Source organism: Zeus faber (genome assembly GCF_960531495.2).
Source record: "Zeus faber genome assembly, chromosome: 21".
In the NCBI taxonomy this organism is placed as follows: Eukaryota; Metazoa; Chordata; class Actinopteri; order Zeiformes; family Zeidae; genus Zeus; species Zeus faber.
The window spans coordinates 7,988,760-8,015,790 of record NC_137208.1 but is presented as its reverse complement, the minus strand read 5'-3'; the positions used below and the strand labels follow the sequence as shown (position 1 = coordinate 8,015,790).

Genomic DNA, 27,031 nt, shown 5'->3' with positions numbered 1-27,031 from the left:
CACACAGAACTCCCCACTAAACACTCACACGCATGACTGAAAACTAACTCCAACTCAATAATTAGTCCCAAATCTGATGAAAACCTGACCTGCAATGCAGCTACAATGTGTAATTATGAAATCAAACAATTTACTTAACAATTTACACACTTCAACGGTGTTTAAATTTAAAACAGATACAATTGCAAAGGGTTAACTATGCTTTGACAAGCCTTGAGCTTTACATAACTGCTGTCAAAGCTTGAGGGCTTTCCCAGGCCTGAAGCATGTTGAAGCCTGTCGTATTATGTCCATGAGAAGGCGTGGCATTTTCCATTTAGGCGCTACTTTAACCAGGCAAGGCGTTCTGTCTTGCACTCACAAACTAATGCAATACTGAAAATGTCCCCAATCTGTGTAGTTCTGTGTGTGTGTGTGTGTGTGTGTGTGTGTGTGTGTGTGTGTGTGTGTGTGTGTGTGTGTGTGTGTGTGTGTGTGTGTGCATGTGTGTGTGCGTGTGTGTGTGTGTGAGTGTGTCTGCATGTGAGTGTATGTCAGGGTGTGACGCGCCTCATAGGTCCTCTCCATCTCACACGTGTTGCTTTGTACACATCGCCGGCCCTAACGTACGCATCGCTCCCTCTGTTTGTTGCCACATCAGATCATCGGCTGCTCTGCGGTATTGACATTCAACAGGAGCAGGTCCCGATTCCTCCGTCAACAGTGGAAGATTTCTGACGGGGGTGGGGGGGGCCGAGGAGGACCTGATCCGGAACGCCGATCGGCGCGGGGCGGGCCCGGTGAAAAGGTTTGTTCACACGCCGCCCTCGTGACGGGGAGCCGAAGGCACAAAAGGAAAAAAATCTCACGGCAGATTTTTCTATTTTTTTTTGGCAGGCCGATGTGAAGTCATGAGTTTGGACAGTGATTCCACAAATCCCAAAGTGATGGTGAGATTGGCGATCACAGCCAGTTGATATAGACTCATTTAGGGGTAACAAGCGGAACGTTTTCAGGAAAATTGTCCAGTGTCATTGGTATTTAAAATCGGTGAAACTGAAATCAAAAAATAATCTTAAAAGAATCAATCATGAATTACTCCTGTCATGACAATGACAGTAATAATGAACAATTGAAAATGCAACGAGTCCTAAATGTTATGTAAATTCTACCAAACTCTTCATCTATGAGCAGTCGTGTTTATTGTCAAAGTATAAAAAAAAACCCCACTTTCCTTCTTTCCCTCTTTTTCACCCTCTCCCTCCTTGTGAAAGACTTTTTTTTTTTTCATCAAAAGTGGACTTTCTCATTCATCGAGTACAGAATATATCATTTCAGATATTTGGTATATTATCAAAACTGTTTACCCGCTTTAGATAAGCGCGCAGGAATTCATTTCTCTCGCCTAATTGTCCAAAACTTCAAATTTCAATTCTGAAAACTTGCATAATGCACACCGGCCCTGTTCTCGGAATTCCTTTGGGTCCATCGGCGCGGCTCGCATCCGACCTTGGGTGATTTTGTGAAGGTCGCAGGGCGCGGCCAAACCATCCGCCCCGGCTACGTACACTCGCTCCCCAGCGGGGGTCTCCTCCCTGCGCCCCCGCCTTCCTCCATTCCCTTCGCTCCCCCCCCTCCACCTGCCCTTCTGTCGTCCTCCCTCACGCACCATCCCCTCGGGTACATTCTGCACACGGGCCGGTAGCGTGAGTACCATTCTCTGGGTGTTACGGCAGATAGCGGGGCATACCGCGCAGGAACGGTCGTCTTCTCCGGGGCACCTCTCCACATTCCGGTCATTCCAGAACGGCCGGCCACAGTCACGCCACCGGGCGGGAGGAGGGGGCTATTGATAGCTGCGGAGAGAGAGGCTCTGAGTTATTATCAATTGACAGTTTGCCTTCCCACACCTCATGCAGATAAAACACAGAATACATCCATGTAAGGTGACAGGCCGGGACGCCCCCAACCCCCTACATGGATAATTAGCCAGCTAATTGGTCATTTGGGTACATCAGGTAAAGGGTATTTTAGGTGATTGACTATTTTTAATTAGAGGAATTAATTCTTTCATTAATAACTTATGTATCCATTTAACCCCTGCATAATTAGACAAGTTCCAGCGAGACAGTAATACACGCTGGGCAAGCAAGATTACTGAGGACAAAGCACATTGTGGGGCCCACAGACTGCATACTATATATATATATATACACAGTATACATACAGACACACACACACACACACACACGCGCACACACACACACACACACACATTAGGGAATACATATTCAACATATTCAGGAGAATATTGGTTACAAATTATAACCAATTACAGAAAGATTTTACATTACATTTACAATTTATTATGCCTTTCAAAAATGGTGCCACAGCAAAGAAAAGCAGAGAATGTAGGTATACAGTAGTTTTTACACACAATTGAAGAAATACACTGTGTATGGTGAGCGGTCGATGGTGATATGGTGTCCAAGTAAACGACAAGTTGAAATTTCTAAATTAACGGAAAACCCCAACACTTTCTCACCTAAACCTTGATTTAGGATCAATGGGAGTCAACCCGAGCGGTTGGCATGGGCTTTTAAATTGATCCAGTATTCGCCATAGTACACCCATTGCAGTGCGTATGCATGGCATGGCATGGCAGTCGGCTTAAGCTATTCTCTTCATAACGGATCAATGGCCGTCGACTCCCGAGGATCCAAAAATAGGGTTCGGCTTAAAAAAAAAAAAAAAAAAAAAAAAAGCCTGAGGTTTGTGCGTTAACTGATCGCGAGTGTTTGACAACTGTCCCGCGTGAGAGAGAAGCTATCACACCACACGGAACAGGAAAACGTCAAGCCTCTGCACCGGGTGGCGCCCCACGGCCCCGTCTGTCACGCCTGTCGCCCGAGACGCAACGGGCCGATGCCCCCCACGTTACCTGGACATCTGCACATCCGCGTTGAAGGCGTGACCCGCGCGTGCACTTCAACATACAGTATCGCGACGCTTGCAATATTTCCAGCCAGTCACTTCGGCTTTTCACACCTCCCCCCAGGTGAACTCTGCGACACCTCCGTGGCAGTGCCATAGAGACTGGGGGGGGGGGGCGCAACGCGGGAGGGCGAGGGAGGGAGGGAGACGGCTTTACCGTGTTCGGTCACACCCCAGCTGAGGCCGATTAACAGTGTCAGACGCTCCCTTGACACACACACGCACACACACGCACACGGAATGGGGATGTTTGAATTTTTTATGCATATTAACACATCCATAAGGAGGAACAATCATAAAATTGAAAGAACTGCAGGCGAGGAAATAGTTTCATCGAATAGTGTCGTCCAAAACAGACCAGCAAAACAAATAGATGGTCCGGAACAGGATAACCAGATTCAAATATATCAATTCAAATTTGCCGACATGCAAGATTACACTCCTTTACTTACACTGAATGTTATTCTCAACTACACTGCAGCGTCTATCTGTGTTGATAAAACTGAATCTCCTGTTGGCTCCTTTGCCTCCACAAGGGCCAAAACAAAGTGCTCACTTTTGTGCAGTTCTCCGGTGTAATTATCGAGCTGAAGACAAAACAAAGGAGCGGGAGTCACCGTTTGCGGCCGCGTTCGAAATGAGGAAACCGAAACCATGACGGCGAGTTGTCTTGGCGGACGCGGAGGTAGGCGCGAGCGCAGCGGGGCCAGGAAAGAAGTGAACTCACCGAAAAAGAAGTGCGCAGGGCTCGGCCCAAAACAACACTGAACCTGGGCTTGGGCTTTCTTTGGCGGCGGCTCAAAGAGGAGGGGATGGAGTTCATTGAGAGGCAAACTTGGACCAAAACAATGGGAAAATTATGAACCGTCTGCCTTTTAAGAAGTTGCATCACAAATCCGACGACAAAAGATGTCGAGCGGCTAAAAGGCCTTGCGTGGTTCATGAAGAGCAATGCAGGTGAACAGGTCAATATCAAAAGGTATCAACGGTGCCACAGAACGCTTCCCGAGACCCCCTTGAAAATAAAACACAACTGAGGTTGACATTGACTTAGGCTGCAACCAGGAAAAAAAAGTAACTCCAGAAGCTATTAGAATTTCTTGAACTTCTTGAATTCCCCCCTGCGGATTAATGTCATCGTATCTGATCTGACTCCCTTCTAGATATAGAGATTAGAGATCTGTCTGTTTTTTTTTTTGTTTTTTTTGCCTACTTTATCTACTATGAATTTAATTTACCCAGTGATCCTTTCAAATGCAACCAAGTTAAAAAGGGAAACATCTTAGCTTGATTTGATTGTACACTGTTGGAAAATGGAACATGTGACAGCTTTGACAAATTTGACAGATCTCCCTCCTCTGAGTTTCTGAGCGACTCTCCATACAGCCAACTAAATCAGTTTGGCGGTGGCCAAACTGGTTATGGCCATTATTGTAGTGAAGCTACACACAAAGCCTCAAGGACTAATATGGTCGGAAGAGCCACGGCTAAACACGCTGTACAATGTGCTCCTAATGATCAGTGACACAAAAAGAAGACTGTTAAATCAAACCAACAAAACTCAAAAAACAAGCTCAATCGCTCGTTGTGTCAAAAGTCAAGATGGCTTACAGCGTGATATATACGAATCAGCGCTAGGTTTAAATATGAGACAAGTCTGAACTCAACACTGCTTTTTTTTTTCTTTGATGAAAACAAAAAAAAAAGGATATTTAATTTACTTAAAATATGCAAAAATCAGGTAAATATGTTCAAAAATCAATGAATCAATTAAAATGAAGCCTATGCACAAGGACGCCAAAAGCAGTGTGTCTGTATCCTCCCCCCTGCGTGTTACAGTCAATGAAAAATTAAGGCAAACTAGGGAAGGAGCTCTCTTGTGTTTTCCCTCTGGGTCTGTACATCACAGGGATGCAACGACAGGTTTGGATGTTTCCGCGGCCGTTTGTTTGATTTATTCAGTAACTAATTTCAATGAACATTAATTGAATCACGGTGAGAAATGAAGGCGCAGTGGAACAGAACGAAGCACATGAATAATATTTCAAGGGCTAATTATGCTTAAGGGGCATTATCTAACTGGACATTTCAATTGCTGCTCAACCAAATCAAATAAATTCTCTGTGCAAATTAGCATATTTGACAGAAAGGGGGAGAAAGGATGGAACAACTACATCTATTAAATTTTGTAATGTTACGTAGTGAAACAGAGAGCTGCCGTTTTGTTTTTTTCCACTGGAAAGCTGCAATTCAGTTGGGAGCCAGAAACAAAAATATCTTAATTTATTATCGCTTCTGGTGGTATTAGACCTTGCTGTAATAGATTCAAGATTCAAGATTCAAGAGGTTATTTGTCACATACATATACATACAGTCATACATATATGTAGTGGACATGTCATGTTATGGCATTGATATAAATATGTAATATGATTTGTGGGATATGTGGTGATTCACACAAAATATACAAAATATTACATTTCACTGCATATATGTATGGAAGTATGTATACGTATGTGACAAATAAAAATCTTGAATCTTGAATCTTGAATATAGTGACACATTGCATTAGTTTTCTGGTCGATTGTTTGAATAATCCAAGAAATCGAGAAGGGCTTGAAAAGGGACCTGCTATGAAAAAAAATCACGTTCGCAGTGCTGGTGCACATACATTTGGGTCTCTGACGGGCCTGCCAACACACACACGCTGTGAAATAAGACAACCCAGACAGTTTTTTGTGAGCTGTCAGTTCAGAAACCATGACCTGAAACGAGCCGTTTAGATTTGCAGCCCTTAACTATGTCATTATGGGCTTGGGTAGAATAAGAAACGCCCTCCATCTGAGTAACTCCACCCACGGCTGGAGCGCAACTGGACCCGCCAGCATCGAAGACAAAAGCTACGCATAGGAAGTGCCCTGTTCTTGGCTGCACAGACCGGCACAAATCTTAAAAACAGAGGAATCAATACGATGGAAATGTTGGTATTTTCAGTGTGTGTGTCAACGGTAGGTTGACTGTACTGTAGGCTGCAGCACGCAACCCACTCCGCGTTTCTCCAAACAAAACCGTAGATGTATTGATTTTATTTCGCGACAAAGCAACCAAGCCCCGTCGTATCCCACTGCGCTCTACGCTTCGTGCTGCTCCCGACACCACGGTGAAACTTGGAACAAACTTTTAAATCAGGCCTTGTAGAACTAATATGAGCCAAGATTCAGCCGCCAGATTGCTTATTTCTCGCCTCAAATTTGTTCAGAAACAGACTTTAGTGTACCAAAGCCTAAACCTCATTGGTTCACAGAACCCGGAACCTGTGCTCAAACCCAATTGGCTCACAGAACTAGGGGCCTAGCTGCTCATTTACATTTAGAGCGGCATACACATGAAACATCCCTTTTGGAACACGACGGTACAGACAGAGCCTGTTACAACAGCTCAAATGCATAATCTGAGTGGTATTTTCAGAAAGAATTTTCGAAAACAAGTTTTGGGGACTTCAGATACCTATAGCTACTTGTTGAAAAGGAGCATAATAGGTCCCCTTTAAGACAAAAGTCTTTGAAACGCAGCACTTGCATGTGCTATGGCAAAGCAATACATTACTCCCAAATGATTTCCTAACACTTAATACATAAAAACTGTACGTAGGTAATTACCTCTGATGTAAACTTTATAATTATGTTGAGGAATGAGGCAAAAGTGTCTGTAATGTGATTCTTTCTTTGTTTGGAAACAGGGCCCATTCCAAAGTGTTTATGCCACAACAGAATGCATCCTGACTTTATAATTAAAGGATAGGTTGACTGTTTTTCAACCAGGGCAAATGTTGGTTTACCATTATTTATAACTGCTCCTAACACAACATCACTGAGCTTTTAGCCACTGAGAAACTTACCACTCTGCTGCAGCTTCTCACTCAGGTTTACGCAGACTAATGATGCAAAGTCTGGAACCATAAAAAAGAAATACAGTCCCTTAGTTGTTATATATTTTACCGGAAAAATGATTGTTGGTTTTTATTTACTCTTTTGTAATTCTGCAAATCAGCTCTTTTGGCTACTTCCGGCTAACACACGAGACTAGAAACAGGAAGTTGCGTCGCTTCCTTTCGGCAACCTGCTGCAGCCGACATTACGCTCTGGCTCTGCGGCAATTGCAAAAAGCAGTGTTGAATAAAATGTGACATTACTGTTTCTTAAATCATGTTCGAAAAATACACTGAGACAGTCGTGACTATAATGCAAGTTTCCATTTTCAAAAAGGGGATTTATTTTAGCACAGTCAGAAGCTGTTTTTGGAACAAATTGCACGTGATAACAAGTGATTCCCATGTGAATCACATAGAAAAGCACAAGCTCTTACAGTGGTACTTTGACGTACGAGTTTAATTCATTCCGTGACAGAGCTCATAATTCAATCTGCTCGTGTAGCAAATCAATTTTCCCCATTGAAATTAATTGAAATGCCATTTATCTGTTCTAGCCCCCCCAAAACCACCCCAATTTTTTTCTGTTAAGTGTTTTTAACCAAGAAAAATGTATTTATAAATAACAAATATTGTATAAAAACATAATAAAACACAATAAAAGAGAATGTGTAGATCATTTTTGCCTTCTCACAGATGATACCCTCCGTCACGCTATCTCCTGCGAGCTGCTTCTCCTTCAACCACACCAACAGCAGATTCTCCATCTTTTCATGGACAGCGGTCCGCAGCTAAGACATTATTTTAACGCCCTTGGCTGGAGTAATACCCTTTATCATCTCCTTCTGCTTCAGTATGGTACATAGTAGTACGTAGTAGTACTACGCTCGTACTGCCTCGCCAATTCCATCACACGCACACCTCGCTCATGTTTTTCTATTATTTTGCGCTTTAAGTCAATGGACATCATCCGCTTCTTCATCTCAGCACTTACTTTTTTCGGAACCATGGTTCGAAAAAAAAAAATTGGCAAAATAACTGCACAAAAAGCACAAAACGCGAGCACGAAACACAAAAGCGATGCTTCCACGCTCAAGTAACCACGTGAAATGAAGCATTCGCTCGCCACGCCAACTAGCGGCGGCACCCGAAGCTCGCTCCTCGTAACTCAAATTTTTTCTTGCAAATCAATACAAAAAATCGACGGAACGACGGCTCGGAAAACTCGGATGTTCGTGCGCTCGTAACTCGTAACCAGGTACCACTGTATTGGGTTTTCTTTTTACAGTAAATCCGTACATATGATCTACATTTTAGCACATGCAAAAACAGCAAACACATTTCATATGTATTTCGCATGCAGTGGCATGTGTTAAATGTGAAATATCTCGGGCGACAACACTGAATAACATTTGAATTTTTTAGCGGATTGATGAAGATGTCGGAATGAAATGCTTTGTGTAACCTGACGCGCATATACCACCTCAAAATTTTAGAACTCCTTTTATTTTTCTTTCCAGGAGAAAGTTAATTCACAGCGCAGCACACCTCCGACATGTGCCCAAACGGAGAGGCCTGCAGGCAGGGAGGGGACTTCCAGAGTCCTGCCAGCCTCCGACCCTCCCTCGGCCCAGTAGGCTCTGGCCTTTATGGGGCTGAATGGATGCAGAAATCAGAACCTCCACAGAGGCCATTGTAGCGCGGCATCAAAAGGAGCCACGGCACCACGGAGGCTTTGATCATGAGGCAAAAACAGGAGGGGAACGGGGTCGGATGGTGGTGGTGGGGGGGGGGTACAAACACCAAAGTGTTCGTGCACTCATGAAAAGACACCTAACACACAGGTGTGAGTGTAATCATCTGGGTGCGCACGCACATGCACACACACACACAGACACACACACACATACACACACACACACGCACACACGCACACACACACACACGCACACACACACGCACACACACACACAGTCTACAGTCGTGCATGCACATGTGGGGCTGCCTTTGATGCCAGCCTGTGTTTTGACCCGGGGCGAAATCTTACAGTACAATCACACAATGTTCTGGTCACAGCAGCACGGCACAACATTTCAATATGAATGCCAGTAAGCGCTGAACCGGTGGCATGACTTGGCTGGGTACTTTTAATTTACTGCCGGTGGTTCACTGTGTTCACTCCGATGGTGTTTGCCAAACAACACACAACGTCATGACTCAGTTGTTCTCAACAACACCTGAGTCACCATCGGAAGAGAACAACATTTGTGTTTTTAACAAGTCGTTAAGTCGAGTTCAAGTATTTATCAAAAGATATTTTCTGAACCAAAACCCAATGGGGGACTCAGATCAGCCCACTAAATAGTACAGTTATCATGGACATTGAGACTTCAATTTTTATGGCTTCTAAGTACGATTCAACCCTCAAAAATAAATCAAATGACAGGTTACTTGCACAATATATGGACCATGTCACTTAGGGTAATGGCCTTTTTTCATTTTCTTGTTATTCCTTCAAGTTTGCTCTGGAGAAAGACACACTGCACCAGACTACTCTATGTCAGTGTCAGTGAGCACCGGGTCTTCTGGGAGAATCCAGGTTCAGCCGCACTGCCAAACTGATGCATCCTAAATACGTTGGGCGGATAAAGATCTCATCCGGGCTTTTAGGCATTGTAGGCTTTATGCAGACTTTACATTTGGAACAATGCTCTGACCGTGAAGTACAATGTTGACTGAGCTCACAAGAACGCAGGTGGAGATAGGTATTGGGAAAGGGCCTTAAGTGTTTTTTCTCAAGTCAAAGTTCAGTTTGGTTCAGAAGTTTCCTCCCGTTGCGCTACCTGCACAGGTCCCATGTGGCAAAGTTCCCAGCAGGAAAAAAGAACAGAGGGAGGGATGGAAAGCCAAGTTATCAGTCACTCTGGAGTACTTGGCTTTGGCAAGTCAAACAGTGGAAACTTAACGTCCATCCATAAAGGATCATATTGGTGACAGGTTTTAGCCCGTTGACTCGTCAACACGCACATTTTACACCACCCCAAACCTCAGATTTTATATGCAGCTCTTATTTATCTGTTACCTCCAATTGATATGCCACTACCTCACCACTATGTCACTACATTTCACTATCTACTTGTTTATAGACTGTGGACTGTCATGTATCCAATTAATCTCTATTGTGTCTTTGGCAAAGTTTTCCTAGTAAGTACAAAAAACATTTGAAAAAACAGATTTTCCTTCTGATATCTACAGAAGTATGACTATGTGGCATTGCTAGATATATAAAACATGGCTAAACAGGCTCCAAGGCCCCAAAGGATGCACAAACATAGTTTTAGAAGTTATAAAACAAAAAACAACAAAAAAAAATGCTGTTCTGTTTGTGTTACTTTCCTCATAAGTGCAAATATACAGCTTAATAAAAGAAATAAACAACACTGCAACAACTGATAATACATCCAGTGCACGATATGGTTAGTTTATCAGGGATCCATATTGAAGACTTGATTCAGTTTTGCAACTTTGTCACTGATCAAACGAAATTGACTTGCAACTGCAACTCCAAACGGTGATCATAACTGCGGAAATCCTTTCCATCAATGCCGCACTTCACCAGCTGTGTGCAGACATTGCTGTTTTGTCGGAGCACGCTCGCAATGGAAACTTGGATGCAGGAATGTGAGCCGAGGACTATTTACACAAACACAGCGTTCGAGAAGGACAAACAAAGGCCATGAAAGTCGAGGTGTTCCTGGTTGTGGAAAATTTTTGATAACTGCAATCATAGTTTCCTAATCAGGTGAAGGGGAAACAGAGGGTTACTGGAAATAGTTGACCCCCGGTCCCTGTGGTCAAGGCCCCCCACTGGTTTTGATGTGTGTTTTTCTGTGCACACGTGTGCAGAGTACGTGTACAAGCAATGAATGCATGTGTGTGTGTGTGTGTGTGTGTGTGTGTGCGCGCGTGCGTGCGTGTGTGTGTGTGTGTGTGTAAGAGACTTGGGCAAACAGAGGCAGGGGCTCTGTTGACGAACCAATTAAAAACCAGAAAGAATGGGGGAGGACACGCCAACCCAGCATGCTTTGCTCATCACTCAAATTGGAGATGGCAAGTGGTGGAAAAACAATCAGTCTGTTTTTGAACTTTGAGGTGTTTGAGTCCCATTTCAGACATTTTCCCAGGAAAACCCTTCCCAATTAACGATGCGTCCATGTAGGGAAAACAGCCTGTGTTTGGGTTTACAACGACAGTTATCAAAGATCTATATCGAAGGCAATGTTTAAAGAAAATAAGGTGGTGGTTCTTTGACAACAATACTACAAAATTGATCCCACTATGGATTCGACATACGTCTCGAACACAACCCGATAAACTGCCTCCAAACATAGAGGATTTGATTATAAAGAACCAAAGCGGCGTAATTTTTTATCCAGGACCGAATTCAAATGTTGATTTTGTGGGAGAATGTGTTAATGCTGGACTCGGGGAGATACGTTGACTTTGCAAAATCGTGCAGCCCATATGAAAACTTTAATTTGTTGTCAACGTCCATGTCAACGACCATTTATGAATATGAAACTATAGACCCCCCACCCCACAAATACAAATACCATTCTCCACATCATACCTGCATGCTAAATCCTCCATGATGAAACAACGGGCGTCTAAATCGCCTCATGGAGTTGTGACGTTCGTGCGCCGTTGTGAAGACATGTCCGCTGCATCGAGCTGCTCTGTGTAAATACACGGGTCGTAAACATCATTATTACCGCTAAGTGTTTCTGGGTTCTCCCACATCCAATTACGGGGCGCTGACCCCCGCCTGCACATGCTGGTTGTCATCTCCCGCCGGGTAGCGCAGAAGCATTTCCGCGGAGTCGCCGGAGAGAGGAGGCACAACAAGTGGTTTAAAGGAGGGGAGGAAAACAACAAAAACAGGAAAAAGAATAAGGAATAAATAATTGCAGATGTTGTAAATTCAAATAATGTAAAAGAAAAATACCTCTCGTCAAAAACAGATAGCGTTATCATTAATAATACAGTAAATACAGTATAAAATGTGTGATAAGAATTTTGGAAATGGGTGTTTTGTCAAGCTTACAAGCTGATTGATCGGCAGGTGGTAACATTACTGGAACAAGCATGTGAAGTAGGGGTGTGGCCGAATCGTTATACGGTATCGGTGAAGCACAAATAGCGGGTTTTAATAAATATTTATTCAGTACAAATATTTAACTGTTTTTTTTCGGGAAGGAAAAAAAAATGAACGATGGCGCTCAGCTGCCAAGACGAGAAACCCAAACGCATCCAAGAATATAAAGACCAGACCGGCCTTTATATTCTTACATTTTCTTCTCTTTCTTCTTAAAAATGGCACTCAGACCCGAGACGTGTCTTTTAGAGTTAGGGGTGCGGCGCGCTGAGTTCGGGCACAAGCGCTTCACTTGCCCACCGGCGGCAACGGAGCGCAAAGTTAAGGAGAGAGAGCGGGCGGATAGGGAGAGGGAGAACAGGTGAAGAACGTTCCTTCTCCGGGGTAGGCTTGGGCCGATATTTGATAATACCGGATATCGCGATATTTTCCACCATATGCAATATTTAAAGAGTATCGAAATATCCCCCGTCCGTCCATCCGTCCGTAAAGAGCAATGGATATTGTCTAGATCTCACGGTGTCCATTATTTGTTGCCGACTCTTCTACTACTCTAACCAGTGGAACCACCAATGGTACCAGCAGAACTAGAAGTATGTTTCCGTGCAGCACCGCAGCGTACAGGGCATCTTTTTAAAACGTGGGCTGTAAAGAAGTGACCCTATAAAGAGTGAGGAAAAGACGGAAAACAAGGGGTGAGGACGTGGAAGGAATTTGTTTCTCTTTTCGTAAAATACCGAAGGCTTTGGGAGAGAGAGAGAGAGAGAGAGAGAGAGAGAGGGGCAATAAAAACGATGGGGTAGTGGTCGAGGGGGTGGGGGGGGCGGGTGGGGGTGGCCTCCTACTTACAGGTGTTGCTTCCCTTTGAAGAGGGGATTCCTCCCTCTCTTTAAAGGGAAGAAAATCACATTACGTTGCCATGTCAACGTGCATTCTCTCAGTCCTCTCTCAGCTGTGAGTGTTCCTGGTCGTAATTACCCGAGTGAAGGCCCTCCGTAATTACCAACAATCCCATCTGCTTTTTCTAAACACGGGCAAGACGGAGGGAGGGAGGGAGAGAGAGAGAGAGAAAGAGAGAGAGAGCGAGCGAGGGAGGGAGAGAGAGAGAGAGAGAGAGAGAGAGAGAGAGCTAGGAACAGAGAGACACCAGCAGGTATTAGCATATTCTGTGTAGTAAGATAGCACATAGCTTTGAAAGGTCACATGTATTAAACAGAAGGAGCGGTAGAAGATTGCCGGGGGCCATTAAGTTACATTTGCTTTAATCTCTCTCTCACTCTCTCGCCCCCCCCTTCTCTCTCTCTCTCTCTCTCTCTCGCCCTCTCTCTCTCCTGAACCATTACCCTCTCACCAACCATTCAAAATCCATTTCACTTTAATTCTGCTCCACTCTTTGCAGAGTCTAGGATTTCTTTTGAATGTCCTACAAAATCACCATCGGCATGGGGGCATAAGGGTTTTTACATTTTTGGGGGCGTTCACTGAATACTTTGTCAGCGCGAGTTGGGAGGAACAGGTTGGGAATAAAAGATAGTTACTATTTGCCCTAATTACGAGCACATTCAAATAGATTCGCGAATAAACCAGTCCGCACATATTTCCCGTGGTGATAAATTGGCATTCAACACGGACGCATGTGGTAATTCTCCCCCTCAATCGTCAAACAACACTCCACGCCACACTTCCCAATCATCCAGAGTGATAAATATTTGACAATGTTCTCCTGCCATCAGTTTAGCCTCATATAATGATGAAATTACATGCGCCACTGTCGACGCATAGGGGGGGAGGGGTTAGAATATGAGAAATGTTGCATATAATTATTCAACGAGAACTTGGCCATTATCCCGAACAAGCACAGCATTGGCTGGGTTAGATTTGATTACGGTGCGATATTAAGCCAATTACAGCCGAGGATGGGAGTCAAGCTTCGCAAACTGCTGAGTGTGCACACGCTAATGACACGTAATTAGTTGGCTCGTCATTGGTAGGCTTTTCATCACCGACTTTGTTGCTTTTCAATTAATTCTCATTACGTCCTTCTGTGTGTGTGTGTGTGTGTGTGTGTGTGTGTGTGTGTGTGTGTGTGCGCGCGTGTGTGTGTGTGTGGCATGTACGTGTTTGCGCACGCCATTGTATGTGTTTGTGAACGTGTCTCGGGAAGACGAAATAGATTCAAATGTGACTTTTTGCCGCGGAAGGTCATAAAAGCAAATCAGAGACACTACGGGGCACATGAGGCATCCTGCATTTCCTTTAATGTCTGATGCATGTAACATGCTGGTGGTCCCCATTAACCAGAAGCGACAACAAGGACGATACTCGGGGGTCTCACCCTTTCGCATGACCAGCTCTTTCCCTTACAGCAGTGGTGGCCAACCTGCAAATGATGAACAACTTAAGATTTATTCCAAATCAATGCATAAAAAAACATGTTGAGTTTTACAGTTTTGTACGGTGCGGCCCACAGGGCAATACAAAGACCAAGCAAGTCACCCGTGGTTAAAACCGGGTTGGCCACCCCTGGCATACAGCATGTTGAACTGTTCACGTCCTTCCTGCTGTGTAAAATGTAAACACAGTATATAAATGTAGGCGGGTTGCCGTGTCATTCACACACCTGTGTGGCATTGTTTGTAACACTCTTAAACATAAACGACTTGCTGCTTAAGAGCAATGTAAACATCGACGTATATATTTGTATCCTAAGAGCATCGCATTATCGCCCAATAGAAGCTGAGCAGTAGGTGGGGGCTACCTCTCTTCCTGCACATCACAAGCCCACCTCGCACATCCTAATTACCCTGATCGTGTAAACCCGATCGGCGCCGAGGGAGACCTGACAATGTGAACCTCCGCAGCCTCCCTCCATTCACCATTTTGTTCATTTCACTCGGAGCGCTCAGGTGTGAAGGATCGGGCGTGGGGCGTGGGGGGAGGGGCGGCAGGTGGGGGGTTGCATTGTGCTGGTGTCATAGGTGTCATGGTGGGGGTGGAGGGGGGGTTGCCACGGCTGCTTTACATGCTATTGTCGCTGTGTCACAATGTCAGAGACCGATGGATTATGGGAGAGAGACGGGGGTCTCATGTGAGTTAGATCGCCGGTCAATGCAGCCCAGCTCCTCACCGCCATGTGGCCTTTAGCCGTCCTGTTGAATAAATAACGATCCAACCGCGTCACGTAGGTCACCACGAGCCGTGGAGGATGTAAACACGCGGTTAAACTGTAACGCTGAACACCTAGCGGTACGGTATGGTTGAGGAGGTTCACCGAGTTTGAGAGAGCGTGTATATGCGTGTGTATGGCTGCACATGCGCAGCAACACATCGACCCCAAAACCAGTGTGTATGTGTGTGTGTGTGTGTGCGCGCGCGCGCGCGTGTGTGTGCGCGCAGAGACTGCTGACCGGGCAGCCCGTGCCAGAGCATGGGCCCACATAGACACAGAGTCAGCACAATGTCTGTCACAGCGGCCGGCCAATCAAACCGCTCGAAACTTGGGCCGAAGGGCAACGAGCAGCCAATTGTGTTGACAACATCTCTGTATAGTCCGCCGCATAACCAGTGGCTCAACAGCTCAGCGGCAGAACAAAACGGCAAAAAACATACCGAGCGCCACAAACAGAGCGCTCGGAAAGCCTCCGCTCGGCGAGGAGGAGTTCCCTCGCTATGAAAGGTGATATGAAATAAATATCAAAATATTCAACGAAAGGCAAAATTCAGCTTGTAAAATATACAAGGGTGGTAGGAACGGATGAACGGTACTGAAGGTGCTCTGCTCCCAGCCAATCCTTCCACACTACCGCTGGGTTTATCCAATGCAAGGTGGATGAGGAGGGTACACAGGTAAGTGGGGGAGGTGGGCGGTGGCGTCGGGTGGGGCGGTCAGACCCTTCCTTCCATGATACGCTATCTGTGTCCATTCCGCTGCCAACAGTTCACCCCCCCCCCCCCCCCGCTCCCAGCATGCCGGTCCCGGGGAAGGTGGGATTTAGGATTTGGTTTCAGTATCCTCTTAAGGCAGGATGGGCAGCTAAATGGATCAAGCAAGTCCTCGAGCAAAGTGGGACACTTGGTTGAAACTTTCCTGTGTTTGCGGGTGGATACACCGGGTCTACTGCGAGGGATTAGCTTCAGCGCCAGCATGTGGGGGCGGGCGGGTTTTATGCAGACTGAACTGGTCTAATGAGGATGATTTGAAAACCAGCAAATAAGGATCAGTATGAGGAAATGACTAAATAATCCAATTAAATCCAATTAATTACGAGCTTTTAAATATATGTAAAAGAAAAAAAAAAGTGATCTGGCATTGGGAGCTACAACAGGGCCCAAGTGGCGGTCAAGAAATTTTACAGAAACTGTCCCACGACGGTACCTGTTTTGAATTTCGCCAACAAATTAAGTCAGGTATGAGGTTTTTTGTTTTTTCCTAGAGTACTGATTTTACTGCCTCGCTAGTAAGACGTGCACCACGCCAGACCTTTCACAGCGGAGGCAGAACACAATTTGAAACCAGAACTTGAGCAATAAAAGCATGTTCCTAACCAAATGATCAAATGGGATTCCGATTTATGAAGGCTGCCGGCAGCCCTGCGGCTTGTTCTGTCCCTGTTGCATTTATGGAAGACAGACGCGCGCGCGCACGGCACACGCATGCGCGCGCGCGCGCGCGCACACACACACACACACACACACACACACACACACAGGAAAATCAGGGCTACAAAGGACCCTTGATAACAGGTGTTTTTACTTAATTGACAAAGCCACTCTGAAGGAGTGGCTTTTACCTGTTTCACTTGTGTGTATGCGCTAGTGTGCACAGTAGTATAAGTGTGTGTGTGTGTGTGTGTGTGTGTATGTGTGTGTGTGTGTGTGTGTGGCCAAAGCAAAGAAATGGGTCACAATTTACATGTATGTTGATGACACTTTGTTTGGTATTAAGTTTTGAGTTAAGGTGACGGTAGGTCTCACACCAATTGCCGAAGGTTCGAAGTTAAAGAGTTAAATTGCAAAAGCTGGATATAGGTCAAAGCACTTTCCCAGTGACATAAGTCAAGTTTACGTGTGTGTGTGTGCGTGCGTGTGCGTGTGTGCCTGTGCGCATGCGTGTGTGTTGGCATCCTTAGGCTTTAAGGCTCATTTGTTGATGACAAACAGAGGTGACTGACGCCAACTTGGCCATTCGTATTTAAGGACACTTGTTATATTGAGGCCATGGAAAGGCTGCGAGCGCTGTTCCACCGTAGCGTCTTAACCACATTAACAGGGATTACCTCTTATCTTAACGACAGTATGTGTTAAACATCTCCGGCACCAACAGAAAGTTAAGAATAAAGAACAGCGGGATACTTCGGCACATCAGAGTCTCGATTGAGGACGGGGCCGTTTTCACGCACCGTTTCCATTGTGACCGCCCTCGCTTGACTACATCCCCGAATTAAAAAAACGTATCAACCCAATATTCCGGAGTGGCCCTCAGGATCGACACGGGAACACACCCCGGTCTCGTTTTCGCACTCTCGAAGACGGGGGCGTATTCCGTTGTTGAAGTGGGGCAATCTCGAATGTTTTCGTTTCGTATATTTCGTAATGGCGTGTGTTTCTGGACCTCCCTCCTCAGAAGGTCCAAACAGTGCGGCAGGCGTCACACCGGTCAGTTGGAAGTCGGCACCCGGACCACGCCGCCGGGCGATGGAAAACGCGTCGCTAACTTGCGATTGGAATGCGTGGCGGGAAAGTTGCCGCGGGACACCCGGTTCTCAACAATCAGAAAACTGCAAATGCAATGGACTTAACAGCCGTTTATCTCAAGTAAAATGTTCGAGATTGGCACTTTAACCGACAACAAAACTGATATTCGACAATCGCGAAGCTGACTGTGTGGAAGGGAACGGGGGGTAAAAGCGTCGGAGCTAATGATCGGTTATGCAACCTGTCTCACAGATTAGCGGGCAGCAGAGAGAGGCGACCTGACGTCGTTACATAACGCTCGCGTCCAGACGGTAATCCACAAAGGGACCTGACCAGCGTGCAGCGTACATGACCCCCACCAGCCAAACACCCCCAGGGCAACTGACCAAAGCCCAATGTCCCGAAGGAATGCTGGAAACAGCCTTATTTCCATCCATCCGTCCGTCCGTCCATCCATCTACCTGACATAAATCAACAATGCCCTAATTAAGATGGAATTGATTTCTGTTTATGCCGGTCAGATGCTTGCTGCAGTGATCGTGACTAATTGGTGCACCCGGTCACCCCTACCTTTTTTAAACACACTTCCATCGCCGGATTGTGCATGCCCTTTCATCCAGCTTCATTCTCCGTCAGTCAATCACCATTCTTTAGAAGTGAGAGCCAGCTTAACCGAGCTGGATGGATTTCAATTGGAGGCTTACCGAAATGATGTGGCCCCCACCAGCCCAGCGCGCCGGGGCTAAAAATACCGCGACTGACCCCGGGAGCTCTGATGTGGCCTCATACCCACTGGTGTGTCTGGTTTTATGTGTCCCAAAATCAACCCATCAATTTACAGATGCAAGACGCGAGCCGGGGCCCCCTTATCAAAACGGTTTCTGCTCGCCGACACAATTTTCTCTTAAGGCAATAATTTGAACGATGGAAAACGGGAGGTGTCCCGGGCATTAGAGAGGGAACCAGAGAGAGAGAGAGAAGGGTCGACAGCGACAGCTCTCCCCTTACCCAAAAGCCATTTTCCATATACTCTCACTTTGTGCTCGCGTACTTCTAGCTTGCCGCCCCTCTTTCTTTTCTCTCCTCCCCTCCGTGGGCAGATCAAAGAAGTGGTGAACACCAATTAAAACTCCAGATGAGGATTTCCCACGTGCGCGGCGAAAAAATACCACGTAGCTCACGTTCATATCGCGCCTCGTGCCGAGCAGCTGTCGGCACCTTTCCGGTCGCCCGTTCATTCGACACCTACTACCACCTTCCTGCCACGCTGTGTTGGTTCCGAACTGGCCGACAACGCAGACGTGCATTTAAAAAAAGGAAAATCTCTGATTGTCACGGATATCCGTCGGGTAAAATCCCTTTGCGGTGAAACGCGCGCCCCCGAATTCGTCTCGCCGCACTGAACTCGAAAACACATTGGCCGATGGGTTGGGAGCCTGCTGAGGTGTCGCGGCCCCTTGGCGGATCTGCCGCGTTTGGTGGTCGTGTCGTTCAAGGGACCCAGACAACCGTGTGCGCTGAATCTCCTGCCTCAAAGCGGTCGACAACAGTTTCTATGAGTCTTATAAGTAACTTCTTGAGTCTTATTTAATTTTCGTTATTCTATTCACTAACTGCGTTGCGCTTCAGGAATCATTTGGTTTCAATTAGTTAGCCAGGTAGAAATTAGGTCAGCCATCATGTTCGGTTTAGTAACTATTGTGCGCTGCAAAGGCATTTCGCTGCATATATGTATGAACGTATGTGTATGTATGTGACAAATAAACCTCTCGAATCTTGAAGTGCAAGAACAAACAGAAGCCCCAGACACATACCCCACCAGAGTGGTGACGGCGGGGGCTCGATCCCACTCCTCTGCCGGGCTGCAGCGGCTGCAACGCTGGCACATCGAAAGGCATCTCCTTCCAGAATAAACAAGGTTTTATTATGCAAACTATGCAAATAGTTTCGAGCCGCAACAAGCACGTCAACCCTCGGCGTCAGTGTCCGCAGCCTCAAACTGCACAGTGCACACATATGAAATTCTAAATGCGTCTTTGAATAAACTCTTGAGAATGGGCTTTGCAATTTCGGTGTAAACATCTCTTGGTTGTAGAAGAGAGATGTTCGGTTAAAAGAACAATATATTGTATGAATGTGACGGTAGACGCAGTGTGTCTATGGTGTCTTTGTCTATTTATATACAAATCTTGCTGTAATATAGCGCGAGAAAGATTCATGATTCAAGATTCAAGAGGTTTATTTGTCACATATACGTACTTTCATATGCAGTGAAATGTCTTTGCAACGCACACGGAGATTATGCACAATAGTTACTAAACCGAACATAATAGCTGACCTAATTCTTACCTAGCAACTAACTGATTCCTAAAACGTAATGCAGTTAGTGAATAGAATAATATCAATAAAATAAAATAAGACTCAAAAAGGTAATACAAAGTGGGGTTACAAAATAGAAGGGAATAGAGTCGTATGGGATAGCCTATTTGTATATACAGATATGTGCAGTAAAGTGCATGTGAATAAAGAGAGTATGGAGTATGCAGTACAGTAAACAAGAGTACCACACAGCAAAAAAAATAATAATCTAGAGTCGTCATACAATGGGGCTCGATTGCAGGTGAGTCCCGGCGGCGGTCTCCTTGCTTTCATATGCAACCTGTGTGCAGACATTTACGTGATACAGGCATCAAGTCTCTTAAGCTACCAACTACCTCAACTCTATTTGGTTAGCATCCACACGCACACGGCCGCGCACAAAACAAACATACAAAGGGTTATCGCGGCTGGCATGAGATAAATACGACGAGAAAAGCACATCAAAAGCCAAGGTCGTGTCAAGTGTGCAGCGGCGCGGGGGGACGACCAGAAGAAAAGTCACGACAGCGGGGCAGCTGGCACCGCAAACAACACGGGCCAACGCTGGCGTTGTGTTGCGCCGCCAATGTGTTTATGACATACGCCATGTTCTTAAACTAAAAAGCGGGACGGGATGTCATAGGAATGGCAACGCATTGTCAATTTAGCGTTCATTTTTGTTGTTTTGTTTCATCTCCAGCGATGCATAGTTTATCTCTAATCAATAGGTGATGACTTAGGTTTGGGCCCTGCACTGCTCAACGCGCTTTTGGAACAGCGCTTCGGTTCGTTCGTTTTCAGCATCCGTGTGTCGCGGCGCGCCGCCGCTCGTGCGTGTTTGTGACGTTCCGTGACGTTTTGTGACGTTTCGTGACGTTTATTTTGGCGGCGTTCGGCGGTAAACGGGATGGCGGCGTGTCGCGCGGTGAGGCCCCGCCGCGCACACAAGCGCAACGGAACCGGGGCTGCGGGGGGACGGAGGCCATAGTCATCCAAACACTGACGTGGACGCGACGCGCGGCTTCCCGTCGGGCGGACCGGCAGCGCTTCCAGAGACGGGGGCCCTCCCCGCGGCGCGGGCCGAGCCTCTTACCTCCCCGGTGCGCGTCGCGTCTTCCTGTGTGACGCGAGACTCGCGAGACGATTCGTTCGCGGCGAACGAGTCGTTCAAGGGAGTCGGGAGTCGGGAGTCGGGAGTTACTCCGAAAGGAGCCGGGTGATTGGATCTTCGTGCCTACGGGCCTGGAAATAATGACTCGGGGCCGAATGAAAAGTCCGGGGCCGAATAAGGCCAAAAGGGTTTGGAATAGTCCATATTGAATGTGACTGATTAGAACTTTTTTTTTTCCCCCGGACTGTTTTGACACTTGTTCACCTCACCTGTGCATTATATGGAAGGAATAATGTGTCACAATTCACAAATATATATTATGCAATAAATACAAATACAAATGGAAAGATGAATGCATATAATATGATCCACAAATCTAAAATAAGTAAATAAATACTTGTACTTGTAATACTATATAATACTATAATAAACAACTAAGTAAATGTGAACAGAAACACAAATATATTTCCCCATCTGCGAACAAATAATGTATTACTTGTGTTGTGTAACCATTTGACCGATACATGTGGTATTTATATGTGATTCAATTAATATAAAGTTTTATACCACACAACTTTCAAATGCCTTGACACGTATATAAACGATTGGCTCTGGCAGTTTCCATTCGTCCTCGTACTCGTTGTGTGGCACACGCCACGTATCCCTGAGCGACGTATTTGTTCGCCTTTCGTGTTCAATTCAACTATCCGATTTGTGGAATGCCCTCCTCGGCACGGGGCACGGTTGTAGGGTGTATTATTCAGTCGTTGTTGTCGTCGTTGTTGCGATTGCTCGTCAGAACCAGAATCAGAATCAGAAACACTTTAATAATCCCGGGGGGGAGATGACTCGTTGTTGTTGTTGTTGTTGTTGTTGTTGTTGTTTGTGACAACCGTGTGACTTTTAACTGCTCGAATGACTCATCAAGTACCGCCGTCTGAAAAAGGAGTCGACCCTTCCGCCGCTAGTTTTCGCTGCAGAGCTGCGGAGGGAGGGAGGGAGGGGGTGGGGGGGGGGAGGGAGGGAGGGGGGGGAGCGTGGCGCGTCTCCGAATTGCCGCCACGTGCGCTCAAACGCGCCGTCTGATGATGATACCGCGTCGCCGATTGGTCCGCACCCAAAACACGGCATTAATACAAGCCCTCCGATTGGTCGCCGGCGCCCGGGGTCCGATAGTGAACGCATGGCAACGCTCCCAGACAAAGGTATCCTTGCGCGTCTCGTACTATGAAGAGATAGTGCGCGGTGTATGCGTGGGGTTCGCGTGGATACAATTTTAACTGATTCTACTTTACAACGAGTCGATTGTGTTTGTTTTTTTTCCCCCTTGTCGACGCGTCCCCGCAATAAAAAAAAAAAAAAAAAAGATTATTTCCGCGGCGCAATTTGTTTTTTTAATGAAAAGTATCGACTAGTATCCGCGGCGGCGGAGTGATACCGCCGGTCCAACGCTGCGCGTCAAAATATTGGCGTGGACAGCCCGCGCCAAAAGCTCAGACGGCGATCGCTCTTCGGTACGGCAGCACGCTCCAGAGCGGCTACTATTATCCAACGGACTGCCTCGATTATTATTATTATTATTATTATTATTATTATTATTTATTTTTAATTTCCCGGGAGAGGGACCTACCCCGGCGGGAGAACGCGAGAAGACAACAACCCGTCTGACTCTTATTTCATGACGGTTTTCCGGGAGGCTTGACCGTCGCGGCTCCACTCTTGACGGGCGGACGGCGACGACGACGACTCGGGATCCCCGCCCGCGTCGGCGCCAGTCACCACGGCTTAATTTTCTTGTTTGTTTTCGAAATCCGCGAGGAGGAAACGGGAAGACGCGCCGCAACACACCCACCAGCCCCCACCTCCACCGCCGCCGCCACCACCCCACCACCCCCGTGTTCGATGTGAATATGTTGCTGTCAAAGTTTGGCTCCTTCTCACACATTTGCAACCCCTCGAGCATGGACCATCTGCCGGTGAAGATCCAGCTCCAGCCAGGTGGGTGAGCCGTCGCAGCCTCCTGGGAGTGAGATCGCCTCGGGGTGCACGGTCGAGAGCGCGATTCTTTAGCGCGATTAGTAGCGCGGCTTCACCGGTATCGAACATTTTCCCATTATTGTCGAGCTTATTTGGCACGGTTCTGCTGTTATTTTCTCTGACCGACGGGTTACTCATCGACACAATGCAAGCCGACAATTTCACTATTATTCGATTTTACTCCTGTTGCCCCTATAATACATTAAAAAAAAAATGTGGATTTTGACAGAATTTCACTAATGCACCCTAACCCTGTTTATTAATTGGTTTAGTTTATGTATTTCCACATTTCCCTCTGAAAACGTCTCCCGGCGCCGCTCGCCGAGCTCGGCCGCTGGTTTGTTATTGTTTGAACCCGTCCTGACGTCTCGTCTAAATCGGACTGTTTCTCTCTCCCCCCCCCCCCTTCACGTTCGCAGTGAAAGTGGAAAAAGAAGCGTTCGAGAAGGTTTACCAAGTGGGCTCCGTGCTGGGAAGCGGTGGCTTCGGCACGGTGTACGCCGGCAGCCGGGTTTCCGACGGATCACCGGTAAGGGACGACGACGGTGCAGCTGATGGCGACGGGGCTCTGGCTGTGTTGTGATTGGCCATGTGGCGCCGTCGCTGCCGTTAGAATTAACGATCGATTCAAAGCAAATAACGATCGGGTGTTTTTTATTTATTTTTTGCATTTTTTTTTTTCTATTTCAGGTCGCGGTGAAACACGTAGCGAAGGAGAGGGTCACCGAGTGGGGCACAATTGTAAGTATTCGCTCCGGCTGTGGGGTTTGTTTTGGTTTCTCGTGTGGCGGTTTCGGCGCAGTAGACGCCCGTCTCAACGTGCTGCAGGAGCCCACACTGCGACACGGTTTTTTGGGGGGGGGTGGGGGGCTTTTTTTTTTTTTAATATATATATTTTTTAATAATAATGTATTTATTTTGGTTTGGATAGAACGGCGCCGTGGTCCCTCTGGAGATCCTCCTGCTGAAGAAGGTCAGCTCGTCGTTCCGGGGAGTTATCAAGCTGCTGGACTACTACGAGCGGGCGGACGGCTGGCTGATCGTGATGGAGCGGCCGGAGCTCGTCAAGGACCTTTTCGACTTCATCACCGAGAAGGGCGCGCTGGACGAGGAGACGGCGCGGGGCTTCTTCCGCCAAGTGCTGGACGCCGTGCGCCACTGCTACGGCTGCGGCGTGGTGCACAGGGACATCAAGGACGAGAACCTGCTGGTGGACCTGCGCACCGGGGAGCTCAAGCTCATTGACTTTGGCTCGGGGGCGATTCTCAAGGACACGGTCTACACCGATTTCGACGGTAAGGCCGTTATTATTTTTATTTTCTTTTTAACCATTAAACCCGGGGTGGGAGTGAACGCCGCCGTGCGGGTGCTCGCGATCGGAATCCGCCCGGACGGTGTTTAATTTGGTGCCTTGCCCTTGTGCTATATTCAGCCACGGAGGCGTTCGTCACAGGGCTGTGACGCAGTGCTCTGTTTTTGGTCGAGGGCTTTCCCTGCCGGTCCTTAAATTTTCCAGCCTGGGCCTTGTTGGTTGTTCTTGTTTTCTTAATTTCATATGAAACGTGCCTGATTTGAGCTGCCTCTGTATATGATGCACATTGCGTTGTGGGGATATTACCCCCTTCAACGCACGGATAGTCTTTTTCTCGTGGTGCGTGTTTTTAGTTTTTTTGTTTTGTTTTTTTGTTTTTCCTTCCTCTCGTGGTTGTTCCACTCGAGGCGCAGTTTTGTCAGCGCCACGTTAACATCTGTTTGTTGTGAAACCCGAGTCTGCTGCCCACGTGACGGGCTCTGTTTGGTATCCAAGTTACTCCTCCTGGGAGGGAGGGAGGGAGGAGACTGGGGCAGGTCACCCAGTTTTCATAATGCTGCGTGGCCTCAGGAAGCACAGCTTTCATGGCGTGACTCAGGCATTTCAGAGACGTTAAAATGCGAGGCAGTGTTTGTTTGTTTTTTCCCCTCCTTGTGCAGACTATGCCTGTTCTCCTGAGCAGCGAGACTCAGGCGCCCCGCTGTGGCCGCGTGCGTCTCCTCAAATGTCACCGTTAAAAGCCCCCGTGCACGCCGACGCGCGGCCATCACTCCCCTCTCTCAGTGCCACGGACTGACCGCCCGGCCCTCTCGTTTCTCCTCCAGGCACAAGAGTGTACAGCCCGCCGGAGTGGATCCGCTTCCATAGATACCACGGGCGCTCTGCGACGGTGTGGTCGCTAGGCGTGTTGCTCTACGACATGGTGTGCGGGGACATTCCCTTTGAGCAAGACGACGAGATCCTCAGAGGGAAGCTGTACTTCAGGAGGAGGGTCTCTGCTGGTAGGTTCAAATGAACGCGCGCAGGAATTCACACCGTTCTTTTCACTTTTATTCATTTTTCCTCAAAGCAGATACTGTTTTTGTGTTTTTGTTTTGTTTTTTTTGGGAATGGTTCCGGCCACAAAAAGGATTCCTCGTTTGTTTTGGTTATTTTGGGCCTCGAGTCAGTGTTAACCCTTTGTTTCCCGCCTCGCCCACAGAGTGCCAGCAGTTGATCACATGGTGCCTGGCCTTGCGGCCCTCGGACAGACCCACCCTGGAGCAGATCTGCGACCACCCCTGGATGCGGGCGGTGGCTGAGTCACCCAAGTCGCCTGAGGACCCCGCCACCGGTGAAATCCGCCTCAGGACCATCGACACAGACTCTTCTTCAAGCACAAACTCCAGCAAGGAGAGCCTATAAGGCAGCAGTGCCCCAAACAGACTATCAGAGGGAGGATGTGTATGTGTGTGTGTGTGTGTGTGTGTGTGTGTGTGAGAGTGTGGGGGGGCTGGGGGGGGCTTATGGACTCGTATCAAAAAGCCTCAGTACCCCCTCACCCAAAGGATTGATGTTCAATTCAGCTGGACCTTCAGCCCCCCCCCCCATCTTTTATTTTTCTTTTAAGATTTGTTTCCTACCTGGGAACATTTTGCTGTTTGGGCGGTCTTACCAGCACTATTTATTTTACCCACAATTCTATAGTTTTTTTTTTTTTTTAATTATTAATATTATTATTTGACTCATTTTGTTGCAAAGCTGACATATGCAGCTGGCAAGACCTCCCCATGTTCAGACATGGCTGCTCTCATAGAGCTTGGAGTTTTTTGTTATTATTATTATTTTTTTTATTTAAGTGTTTTAATTTTGATTTGGAGTGCCTTTTTTTGGAAAGCTACTTTTGTTGGGCTTTCATCAACAACTCTATTTTCTATCATTGTCGGCCCGGTAGCCAGGTCCGTCTGACGGTAGCAGAAGGAGGGATGACTTTTTTTTTTTTTTTTTTTTTTTTTTTTTTTTTTTTTTTTTTTTTTTTTTCCCCCCTCTCCCCTTCCCTCCTTCGGTGCTGCTGGTGGACCGGCTGCCAGCCCAGAGTTTAGATGACATTAGAATATAGAGGAGGGGCGGTGGGGGTGGGGGGTGGGGGGGGGCTTTCCTGACAGTGGAATACTTGAATCACACTCGACTCAACTCTGGTCACTCCTTTTTCAAAACGCTGCTCGCTCACTCTACAGCCTGAACGGGTGTTTGGAAACTGGATCCTCTCTCTTCTGAATGTCTAGAAAATGTCAATACACACTCAAAACCGGACACACCTCCTCCTTCCTCCACCCAAATGTTTTTTTATTTTGCCCCCCCCCCCCCCCCCCTCTGCCTCCTACTAAAAGCCTATCCATGGGGTATGGACCTCATGGTGGGCCTATTCTGTTGCCTCCTGCTAGTTCACTGCTTGACACTACGTGGCCCCCGGCCCCCTGTTCC

At 46.9% G+C, this 27,031-nt stretch overlaps 1 protein-coding gene across 1 annotated transcript; it reads left to right on the top strand.

The window, feature by feature from the left end:
• The first annotated feature begins 22,766 nt into the window (after nucleotides 1–22,766).
• Nucleotides 22,767–26,526, top strand: LOC307246291 (serine/threonine-protein kinase pim-3-like). Its single transcript, XM_080022184.1, has 6 exons — nucleotides 22,767–23,217; nucleotides 23,676–23,785; nucleotides 23,947–23,997; nucleotides 24,188–24,551; nucleotides 25,393–25,569; nucleotides 25,770–26,526. Exons 1-6 carry the CDS (start codon nucleotides 23,130–23,132, stop codon nucleotides 25,970–25,972), a joined length of 993 nt encoding a protein of 330 aa, XP_079878310.1. The 5' UTR covers nucleotides 22,767–23,129; the 3' UTR covers nucleotides 25,973–26,526.
• The last annotated feature ends 505 nt before the right edge of the window (nucleotides 26,527–27,031 follow it).